Source organism: Mytilus edulis, chromosome 10 (assembly GCF_963676685.1).
Source record: "Mytilus edulis chromosome 10, xbMytEdul2.2, whole genome shotgun sequence".
NCBI lineage: Eukaryota > Metazoa > Mollusca > Bivalvia > Mytilida > Mytilidae > Mytilus > Mytilus edulis.
The window spans coordinates 1,938,601-1,951,109 of record NC_092353.1 but is presented as its reverse complement, the minus strand read 5'-3'; the positions used below and the strand labels follow the sequence as shown (position 1 = coordinate 1,951,109).

General features: G+C 32.9%; 1 protein-coding gene across 1 annotated transcript; it reads right to left on the bottom strand.

Moving 5' to 3' along the window:
• Nucleotides 1-333: 333 nt before the first annotated feature.
• On the bottom strand, nucleotides 334-12,079 carry LOC139492147 (uncharacterized). The gene is made up of 5 exons (XM_071280288.1): nucleotides 11,957-12,079; nucleotides 7,611-7,679; nucleotides 5,081-5,288; nucleotides 4,072-4,173; nucleotides 334-1,593 (listed from the first exon to the last, which is right to left on the bottom strand). Exons 1-5 carry the CDS (start codon nucleotides 12,077-12,079, stop codon nucleotides 398-400), a joined length of 1,698 nt encoding a protein of 565 aa, XP_071136389.1. The 3' UTR covers nucleotides 334-397.
• Nucleotides 12,080-12,509: the final 430 nt, after the last annotated feature.

Below are 12,509 nucleotides of genomic sequence, written 5' to 3'. Positions count from 1 at the left end.
ACATTTTCCAAGAAATAAAAGATGCCTTATCACCCCAATAGAATAGACTTCCCAGAAAAGAAAGACAAAAAAAATCTGAATAGATTAATTGTTTCTTGCTATCGAACATAAATCGACAATTAACAGCGCCATGGCAAAAAAAATAACTTAAAAAAGAGAAAAAAATATATAGTCTAAGAAGCGTTTTGGGGAATTATAAAATCCTTTATTTTTCATAGTTTTTTTAAAACCATGTGGATTTTCTATAGAACACTGCCCTTGAGTTTGTGACATGACTATAAAAATTAATTTGCAGTATAACACAACCATTTTCGTCTTTTCAGAGATGACAGATTAGAAATTATTGGACATTTTATTTGTATCTATCCTTAATATTATTATTCCGAATGATATCGACTTAATTTGTATTGGTCCTGAAAGCCATTCCCGCCGGATACCCATAGCCATCCAATACGCCGTTACCATATACCCAAAGACCGAACCGGACGTTGGCTTTATGACTGATCTGATGAACACCACTATGAATAGGCTTTGTAAAAGTAGAATAATGATTCGGTCCACCAAATATATGACTACCATTGTCGTGATGCATTGGGTTACCATCAAGAATAAATCCATCTAAGGCATTAGACAGAACTGTGATGCTTATAAAGTTAGTAAATTCTGATGGCACCGCGAACTCATATGTTGATAAGTACTGGTTTATACCCGGGACTGTCATCATAAAAGGGTCACCAGAATTATCAGCTAGTCCTCTTGTAAATACCATAACCATAACAGCATTACTAGCGTTAAAAAAGGATATCGTGCCATGATCAAAATCTATAAATTTTCTCTCCGGAATAGATTTTGATTCTATCTTATCCTGATAATGAATTGTTACATTTGTTGGTTTGTTACTGTAAATCCGAACAATATTTGAAGGCCGTTTAGCAATTTCCGGAATAACATAAAACGTATCCCATTGGTCTGATGGAAGAACCATTTCTGTAAAAGGATTATGGCCACCAGCTGCTATTGTGTGTCCAATATTCCCGCTGACGACCGCAATAGGTTCAGTGCTAGTTATTAATGTTCCAGATAAGTCGTCTGGATGTGAATATTGGTAGGTTTCATAAGCACGTAAGACAACGTTTATATATGAACTAGTTGCCCCATTTACTTTCAGATTTATGTTAACTATAGTGTTTGGTTTAAATGCTGCAATTGCGAATAGGCTATGTAATCCATATTCTGGTGTATACACAGGAACAATGTACTTTGTTGATAAGAAATTAGTTGGAATTACCAAAAAACCTTCACTGTATTTTTCTCTGGACTTACTACAATACGTCATGGCATATAAACTTACTTTAGAACTGAACGATAATTCGACACCACGCAGAAATTTTCCATTTGAAGTCATAGCAACGCTTTTGTTAAAGTGGGTCGTAAACAGTTTTGGAGAAAATTGCCTTGATATATTATAATGAGTGGAAAAGGAGAACTTTTGGAAAACTCCATTTTGTCCTGTTCCTATGAGAGCATGTTGTGTTTGACAATCAGGAAATTGTGTTTGAGGAAATATGAGAACAAAGGAGGTACCTCGTACGTCTGAAAAATACAATAAAATAATGTATCAGGCAATGGTGAGGTCATTTATTGTAGAGAGACAAAACTTTGTTATCAATTAAACTGTCGTAGAAAATGAATAATATCAGCATAACCAACTATGAATAATACATAATTGCGGAATACATCAATAGCAAAACTAAAAATTACACATTTGTAGAAAACACCACAATTTAAGAAAATGGTGCTGATGTTTTCGTATATTAATTTAGTATTACATAAATGATAAAATTCTAATCCCTTAAATTGTGAGTACGAGCGTACAAAATGACTTATCATCAAACATTTATTCATCACTTTCTCACAATTTTAGAATGTGACAAAGTGTGGAAGGCTCATATAACCTCCTGGTTGGTTTAAATAAAGAAATGATATTATTGCCTGTGTATTTAATTGATGAATGTTTTGTGTTTTATGCCTTTTACTTATTCACAGAGAAAATTGGAAGTCTTATATAAGAGACTTTTTAGGTTTTATGTTAAAAAAATATCGTATTCATAAGAAGAGTGGACGAAAGACACCAGAGGGACAGTCAAAGTCATAAATCCATGGCTAAAAATGAAAAAAGACAAACAGACAAGTAATAGTACACACGACACAACATATAAAACTATAGAATTAGCAACAAGAACCCCACCAAAAACTGGGGGTGTACTGAGGTGCTCCGGAAGGGTAAGCAAATTCTAACATAACAGAACGAAAAACTGTAAATTCAAAATAAAAACTTTATAAATTTCGTGCTCCGAAGAGCTTTTCTGTATTTACCTTATCAGGAAGGCTTAAATCCAAACATTTAAAATGCAGGATTCTACAAAAACATAGCAACGTCAACTGCTACTATTGTGAGATAAAAGAGTTCATCGTTTTATCGTGGAGTGAGACATTATATTTTTGTAGGTTGATTGTAAAAATTATAGTCGCCGTCAGCTGAAATTCGTAGCGGTTATCGGTAAAAATAATCTAAACTATCAATCGCGTTCACTCGAGATATAGTTTTTCACATTCCATTCATAAATCGCAAAAAGAAAAACCACTACTGACCTACCTTTTAAGTGATTGCACTGTGATAATCCTGACCTTCAAATTTTCCAAGACGATTTTGAATGGTGGAATCCGCCATTGTTTTTACCGGAAGCGTTTCCGTGGAGTTCAATTTCATAAAATTTGCATAAAGCGCGGGAAATCTTATCACATCAATGAAAAGAACATTTCAGGAAACTGCGTAAGTGACGAATGGTATATGTAAACAAACGATCCTCATAGAAACGAAGATGGCGGAATTACAATGGAAAACATTCTGGAAAATGTGAAGGTCAGGATTGTTACAGTGCGATCACTTAAAAGGTAGGTCAGTAGTGTTTTTTCTTTTTGCGATTTATGAATGGAATGTGAAAAACTATATCTCGAGTGAACGCGATTGATAGTTTAGATTATTTTACCGATAACCGCTACGAATTGCAGCTGACGGCGACTATAATACTCTTGAATATTTCATTTCCAACTATATTGTAGTTCACAAACATTGCCTCTCTTTACAACTATTCCTTGTGCTTTATTATATTACTAGCTAAAATTGAACCATTGAAATAGAGCAAACTGAAAGAATTGGATACTTATGAAATTCAGAAGTAAATTCTACTTTCTGTCTAATATTTCTCAAAATATTAGAAATCGATTTAACACATATAGCATATCTTTTGATCTGAATTAGTGTAAATTCTGCGTCCATCTTTTACTGCTCTCATTATATACACGTGTGTCAACCTTGACATGCGATGGGAAAGAGAAAAAAGTATTAAAAAATAGCAAATTCCAAGATAAATTCAATAAGGGGGAAGTCCAACAAAAATCAAACTATATCAAACAACTTACCGAGTAAAATAAAAATTGCATTTATATTGTTCTTTACTAAAGCTACTTTCATTGATAGAAAAAAAATATTTCGTATTTCCGAATGAAATAAAATCAAATCAAATAATACCAAATGTTTCATTTGTAAGTAAAGTGGTTAGTGCATCGGACTTCTATCACAAAGGTTCCTGGTTCGGTTCCCGTTTCGGGATGAAAATTTCAGGGGCTGAATTTTCGGCTCTCCCTTGACACTATTTGCGAGTATGGTCAAAAGGAAACGATGATAGTCCGTCGGAAGGGGACGATAAATGGCTGACCCATGTCAAGAGAGAATCATATCTCTTGGACGTAAGAAACACCCTTGTAGATTTCGAAAAAGAGTAAGCTAATGCCGCTAGCTACAAGGCAGCACTCGCACCCACAAAGTGGAAAGGGATTAATATAAGTTACAATAACTTGTTTCCCAATCCACTATAAATAAAAAATGTTTAAACTAAATTCTAAGTGTATTGAATATGATTCAATCTGTATAAATAAATAATTTTAAATCCAATATTTTTACTTTTATTTGTTATTGTGTATTCACCAAATATTTAATGCTGTAAGTACCTGTGTATTCACAATTATCTCCAAAAACTTGATCTGGACATATGCAAGTTGATGACTGACATTTACCGCCATTATAACATCGCTTTCCAGACTGGCACACACCTAAATTAAATTACAAATGACATGTAACCGAAGGCTTTCATACCACATCTTCTTGTTTATAATTTCAATGTTGTATCAATGCCTATATCGAAAGGTAATTGAAAGATGTAAAAACAGAAAATAATGTAACGGAAACTTAAAAATAGAACCAACAAATTAGACACAACATGCGTTCGAAGACATATATTTCAATTGTCTTTTGGTCGCTTTTTCCTTTTAGCAAAATGTTCAAGTACTCTTTTGTTATCTTACAAACGTTTTCATTTACTAAGCTACGTTTATTATATGTGTATAGCGGATTGATTCCAATGCTATCAAATCAACCAGGAGGCAAAGGCAAACCATTTAGAAAACTATCATAATGTTGATGACGGGCCTCGACCTATATAAGAACTATAGCAAAAATCAGGTAAATGTGTAATCTAATTCAAGCTCGTCTATTGAATTACCATGAAAGTATTACAGTATTTCGTTTCATAATGAAATGAATTGACTTTATGTAAGATATCATCACATTTAGGAAATAAATTAGATGGCATGTAAGCACCATCTTTATTATTTCTTATTTACCTTAATAATAAAAAAAAAAGTATAACAAAACTAGCATAGAAATTCATAAAGAATTCTATATAATTAGTGTAATCATAGAGGGTAGAAATACCTTTAGGTGTAATGTGATTTCCGTTCATGAAATGGTAAATGAGATGGAAATATAATGTTTTGTATTCCTAACACCCAGGCAACCACAATCTTCATCCTAATAAATTCTATCTCGTGCACATTATCAGTATAAATCAATACCTGACGATTCAACAAAAACTATCCAATCATAAGAATAATAGATGCATTTTTGTGTGCAACAAAAAATATAATGTTTGAAAGAAAATATCATGATTGTAAAACATACCTGTGTGAGAAGACTGTGTAAAAATAGTTGACGTCGGTGAAGTAAATAAATTTCCAGGTGTGTTGGTTGGTAAAGAACCATATTCTTTGTTACAAAGATGACCTTGACAGCAACGTAGATTTTCCGCATATCGTTTCAAGATGTTGCGCTTATCAAATGCTTCAAGGTCCCTTCGACCAACTACAGGAGCATTAATAGACATACATATCTGCAAGCAACACATTAAGCTTGTATACATACATTAGAGTCACCATATATATCGAATTTTCATAAGTTGATACTGAAAGTATGCTAAATACAAAAAGCGAGATTTGAAACATGCAAATTGAATAAATAAAAGAAAAATATGTTGTCTTCATGCATACAAAAGTACACTTAGTACAGATGTGAGGGTACTCAGAGTTACTGACAGCTAAGTCAAAACAACATAACATGCATATTGGGCTTCATTATCAATCAGTACACATCCATCATCTAATGGTTGTAGTGTAAAGACGTCATAAACAGTCAAATAAACATGACTTTGTACAATGCAAAGATACAAGTATTGACATATTGTAGAGCCATGAATATGCATATGTCTATAGCATAATATTTAGTTTAATTTTAAATATGAATACCAATAAAAATATTTGTTTATATCAATGGAATAATTTAGTAAAGGTTTTAAGAAATTTATGGGAACAAAATCCCTAAACTAATCAATGACCAGTAGTATAGTTAAATCCAAAACGTCACATCAGACACGGCCAAAGCAAACTCGTTGTTTGGATATATCAACACCGTAAGATGGTGCCAAAGGATAAAATATCACCATCCAAAAAAAAAAATTAATTTAGGGAACGGATAAAACGTCCCTTTCGTCGTAAGTTTTAGTGTTGAGCTTCCAAAGGAAAACTGAAATATTTTAATCTAGGAAAGAGTAGTTATTACCGTCTATATTTGATTTATTTAAATTAAGTTGCATTGGGTAAATTATCTCATCATAGATACAAAGATTGCAATTTTGTATTTGCGCAAAACACATGTTTCGCCTACAAAAGACTCATCAATGACGCTAGAATAAAAAGACCAAATGAAGTACGCTGTTGATGAGCATTGTGGACCACAAATTCATAAAAGTGCCAAATTAGCTAAAGAAACTTTTCCTCAGGAAAAAAAGCCTTAGTATTTAAAACTGAATCATGACCATATCAATGATATTCATGTCTACACAGAAGTGCTGACTCCTGGGTTGATGATACCCTCATGGAATTAAAAACTACACCAACAGGAGCATTGGCCCAGTGGTTGTAAAATAACAAAAAACCATCCGAAAAGTGACATGTTTTGGCATATTTTATAGATTTGTCATATTTAAGCTTAAATCGGGGAGTTTTTAATGACTAAATCACTAAAAATCCTTCAAATAAACTAACAGAATCAACTGAAATGGACACTTAAGTGTTTAGAAAGTGTCCAAAATCTTTCGTCATATGAACATGAAATTAGAGGCCATAATCGGCCTTTAGCGGACCTAGTCCTCTCGGTTACTGTTGTTGAACTATCAATTGAATTACATACAAATATCTCGTCGATAAACTTTCTTGTTGACCATACATAAATATTATCAAGGAGAAAATTAGCAGCTTCGTTCATCTCATCACACCTCCAGTAAGTATGTCTAGCATATTTACCTTTCTCTTTAGAGAAGGATGCTTTCAATGAATTTCATCAGTATAAAACATGTCTAAATAAAAGTATAAATTATTCGAAATAAAAAATATTGTGTACATATCAATGTATCAGGGAAACCTCATATCAACCTAGCATCCATCGCCAGCTTCCGCAAATTGACCTTCTTATTGTAGTTTCATGAGTGCAGATATTTTTCCATTATAAACCATTCGTTACTCGGGTTTTAAAGGTTTTCTTACATACACAGTTGACCTAATGTTAAATATATGATACTTGTACAATATTATTTTAAGATGTTTTAGGACCACAAATATAAATCTCAGTTTATTTAAAAATTGAATGTTTAATATTGTAAATTCATTTCGATGTAGAAGCGTTGACCAAAGTACATTTAAAAGTTTGTGCACGGTCAACGCTTTTGAAACCGTGTAGAATAACTAAAAGAAGCATTCAGAATTTCAGAAAACGTCGCAAGATTGCTCTTGGCCAATCAAAATGACGGATTATAATGCAACATGCTTGCTATTGTTATTATGAGATTTTTTAGAATTGTTTTTTATATTATTCGAGTGGATGTCCAAACCAGATCCTCTGTTTGTATCAGTTGTAGTAAACAGCATCCAGAGAGAACCCTGTGCCTAGTTATCAAATATCAAATAGGTATATTCATTTAGATTAGAAAGAAGGTGATTATCCGAGTTTAACTACTTTGTTTCTATAAATTGTACAATTTCTGAATTAGACTACATATGCAAAAAGTGTGAGGGTATTTATAAGTTTAAAAAAGCTGTTTCAAAAGCTAATTTCAACAAATGTATATTTCAAACACACAATAAATACAACTGTAACATACGTGACTCTCTATACATCCACTGTCATAAAATAGTTCTCCTTGTCGTGTATCTTCTTGCATGTAACACATCTACAATTAAAGTTATGAATTTACTATTAACAGTTGAACAAACACGAATACGAGTCAATACTTTTAGTGAGCATCCTACCCCAAATTTTAACATATTTACCTATTATACCTGTTTGTTTTGGTCACACATTGTTGTCAATGAGTCTCTTATTTGTTTGTTTTTATTATGATTAAAATTATAAAACAATGTTGACTGATTTTTTTACATTTTTACCGACTTTGTCAGTTTGTTTTGTTCACGTATCGTTGTCAATATAATAGAACGGGATGCGAAAGTCATACAAGTGAGAGGTTTAGCTAGCTATAAAACCAGGTTCAATCCACCATTTTCTACTTTAAAAAATGTCTGTACCAAATCAGAACTATGACAGTTGTTTTTCATTCGTTTGATGAGTTTGAGATTTTGATTTTGTCATTTAATAAGGGATTTTCCGTTTTGAATTTTCCTCTGAGTTCAGTAATTTTGTGATTTTACTTTTTCTTCGCCATATGTCTCTTCATCTGAACAATAGTTATCACAAATACTGTCATTTTATAATAATATATATAATTACACAAGTTTTAGGTTTTTTGTCGACATACTAAGTATTTACTAATTTACTAACTCAGAAATATATTAACCTAGCTGTTTATGGCAAAACCTTTCGGAATTTTGGTCTTCTACATTTCTTAAAATAAATGAATCTGGTGTCTACGATGATTTCAGTAATATTTTAAGAAATGTAGACTGTGAAAATACCTTGCATGAAAATGTAAAATATGACTATATGCACTGAAATTTATTAACTATGTTTTTAAGATGAAGACAACAGTTATTTACAAAAATATTTTTTAACGAATCTAGTATACCTCATTAATATTACAAAATGATATTTGTCGACAGACATCTCCCCTCAAACTTCCTCGGCAGTTGTAACACACCTTACTGTTTTGTTGAAAAGAATCTGTAAATAAAGTTTAAGAGTTATTTATACAACCGATACCATATAAACTAATGCTTACAGTTTATTTCCCAGATTCATTTGCATTTCCTGCGTGAGCAAATCTGTGCCTAGTTTTATTTAAAGGTAAACAAATCAAATTTGTAGCAAATGTCAGTCATAGAGCAGGAATACATATGAATAAAAAAACGTGTACATTTCTGCCCGATTTACAGAGTAAATAAGATAAATATCTTATAGGATATCTTACTTTCCCCTACCACTCTTTATGTTTATATATAGAATGAGATACAGTTTAAACTTTGTCAAAACATAGGCGATGGACCAACGGATTATTGCAATCTTGAAATTTTGTTTCTACCAGATCAGAAATATCGGTCGAATTCGTCCATTCATTACAAAGAATGCAACAAAGACACTTGTTTTCTCCTTATTGACGTCTCGCTTGGACCACGGGAATACATTTGAATTCAGACTGGACAAATTAAATACCATTCAATTTGTAACTAATAATATCAATAGTATGAAAATTATTTTATTCCAATATATCTAATCAATATATACAAATTTACATTTACAAAAATATGCTAAATTCCACTCTACCACACATTGTTATGTGGACTTCCCGCCACTGCAATCCAACGATTACAGTGTGTACAAAACACCGCAGCAAAACTTATCACAAGGAAAAAGAAAAACGAACATGTTAAACCAGTTTTAAAACATCTTCATTGGCTGCCAATAACATTTCGTTGCAAAAACAAAGTGTTGCTTTATGTGTTTAAAGCTCTGAAACAAGAGCATCCGTGTACGTGATGTTATATATATATGTAAGACTCAGATCGACGTCCGGTCTCTAATCGACGTCCGTTCCTCAAATCGACGTCCAAATCTGACGTCACAATAAAATATCCTTCCAAATCGACGGCCAATTTTATGCCTATCTAATCGACGTCCATTTTTTGGCATTCTCTAATCGACGTCCGATTTTGAGCTTCTCTAATCAACGTCTGTTTTTGACACAGAATACAAAACTGAAGTGAACCGATAGTAGCTGAAACATTTAAACCTTTAAACATATTATGTTGTGATATTAATTTTTAAATTTTAGAGATTGGTATGATTTTCAGAGAGACAACTATACACAGAGTTCAAATAAAATGGATGTGAGAAATTATAACTTATACGGATTTCAACCATGATAAAAACCCATACCACAAAGGCTAGAAAAGGCCACGACAGAAATAATGTAAACAATTCAAATAAGAAAATTAACGGTCTTCTTTATAAAATAATTACACCTTATCTAAGAATGCTGGATTTTGATTGGTTGATAGCCAGTGTATTTTTCACCAATTTACTTTTATTCTATAAATATCGCTCATTTTTTAACGGCGCCGGGGTATATGGAAAAGGATATATTATTATGTGGATCAATAGATTAACTTTTTATCAAGATAAACATTAATATGCATGTTTTCTGGTTGAAGAAATGTATATGAATAGTATGTATAATGTTTGAAAATATAGTTGTCATAAGAACCCTACAAAAACAGGGGCGGATCCAGCCATTTTAAAAAGGGGGGGATTCCCAACCCAGAGTCAAGGGGGGGTTCCAGCTATATGCTCCCATTCAAATGCATTGATCGGCCAAAAAAAGGGGGGGTTCCAACCCCCGGAACCCCCCTCTGGATCCGCGCCTGAAAAACATGTATATGTATAAGTGTAAATCAAGCCCATTAATTTATCATTTATTGATATTGAACATGGATTAAAGACGACCACAATCAACATCAATCGGACGTCGTTTTGGGCATAACATTACGTTCGATTAGAGTATAAAAATATTGGACGTCGATTTGAGAATGTGACGTCAGATTTGGACGTCGATTTGAGAAACGGACGTCGATTTGAGGAACGGACGTCGATTAGAGGCCGGACGTCGATCTGAGTCTAACATATATATGTTATATTTGTTATTCTCGTGGGATTTTGTCTATATGTGTTACATTTTAGTGTTATGTCGTTGTTCTCCTCTTATATTTAATGCGTTTCCCTCGGTTTTAGTTTGTTATCCCGACTTTGTTTTTTGTCAATGGATTTATGAGTTTTGAACAGCGGTATACTACTGTTGCCTTTACGTAACTCCAAGAACTAGTCAACACTTACAAGCCAACAAAAACTCTTCTGTCTGAAAACAATATGCTTTTAGTCAAACCAACAGTAAGAACAAAAACATACGGAGAAATACGGTTTGATGGAGCTGCCGCCGTCTTATGGAATGACTTACCGAAAGAACTGCGAAACATGGAAACTGTGAATGCTTTCAAGAAATAAATTAAAACTTATCTATGCAGTATGCGGCCATTTCGTCTTTTCGCGTTTTCTTCTTTCACTTTCACGCAAAATCGAGAAATCGAGAAATCGGGAAATCGGGAAATCGGGAAATCGAGAAATCGAGAAATCGAGAAGTTGGGAAATCGGGAAATTGGAAAAACGAGAAAGCAAAAACGCCAAATCGAGAAAAATCGTTTTCGCGTTTTTCGCTTTCGTGTTTTCGCGTTTGTACTTTCTTGATTTCTCGATTTCACCGATTTCTCTATTTCTCGATTTCCCTGTTTCTCGATTTCCCTATTTCCCGATTTCTCAATTTCTCGATTTCGCTTTCTCGATTTCGCTTTCTCGATTTCTCGATTTCCCGATTTACCGATTTCGCGTTTGCAAAGTGAAGGAAGAAAACACGAAAACGCGAAAAGGCGAAATGGCCGCATCTGGCTACCATAATGCAGACAGGCGTTTCCACATGATTATCAATCGGACGGTATTAGACTTTTATTCGATCTCAGTATATATCTTAATGTATCATACTTACTTTTTATTGCATTTTATTCCTTTACTCTTTTTATTTTTAGTCATTTCTCATATTTATTTTTTATTGCATTTTTATTTTATCTGTAATTTAAAATTATTTTTGATGAGTAATTTTCAATTTTCAATTTTCATATATTGCGTTGTATTTTTTACGGTCTCTATTTTGATTCTATTGAAACATTCACACACAAACATTATCAACCAACTATGGCAAAATTGACCTCTTATGAGCTTTGCAATTGATTATAGGTCGTTAAGATCCTAATGTGTTCAGAAAGTTATACCTCACCTTCAATTGTTTGATTTGCAACGTTCCTGTACTAATGTAATTATTGCGCTTTGGACGTACTAAATTGATTTAGTGTTTTTACACTTGTCAACTTACAGAACGAATGTTAATTAAAACAATTGTCATATTCCTGTCTTGGTACTGGCGTTTTCCAAAATATAGCCTTACATGCTCACCTGATTCCCCACAACCTTTGGTGTTACACAAGTCTGATTTACAGCATTCATAACAGTTTGTTTTTCCAGGTCTAGAACCGGATGTTGTATGATTAAGTGATAGTAATCTTTTTCGTTGATCATACTGACCACAAACCTATAAGTAGTAGAATATATCAAAGAAAGACGTACACAGGACTACAAAATGCATTTGCCAGTAATTACATTAATGGTACCAATTTTACTTCAAAAGATAATTTCGACAAAATAAGTATCAGTAATAATTGAGAACAAACTATTTGATAATTCAAAACATGTTTCAAGATTGAATAGCTGACAAGACAAACAATTAAGGACAAACAAGGCAACATTTCCATGGGCAAAATGAATTAAATTATATTAATTATCGATCGTTATCTCTGTCAATTAAAACTCAAACGTACCGCTGGAAGGAAGCACCCAAGCTTGTATCGAATATCACCATAAGAGTCTACTAACTTCTCCAAACCACAAATCTGATAATGTTAAAGTCAGTTATAAATTAGCCGTGTCGTCTAGGCATCAGTATGTTAAA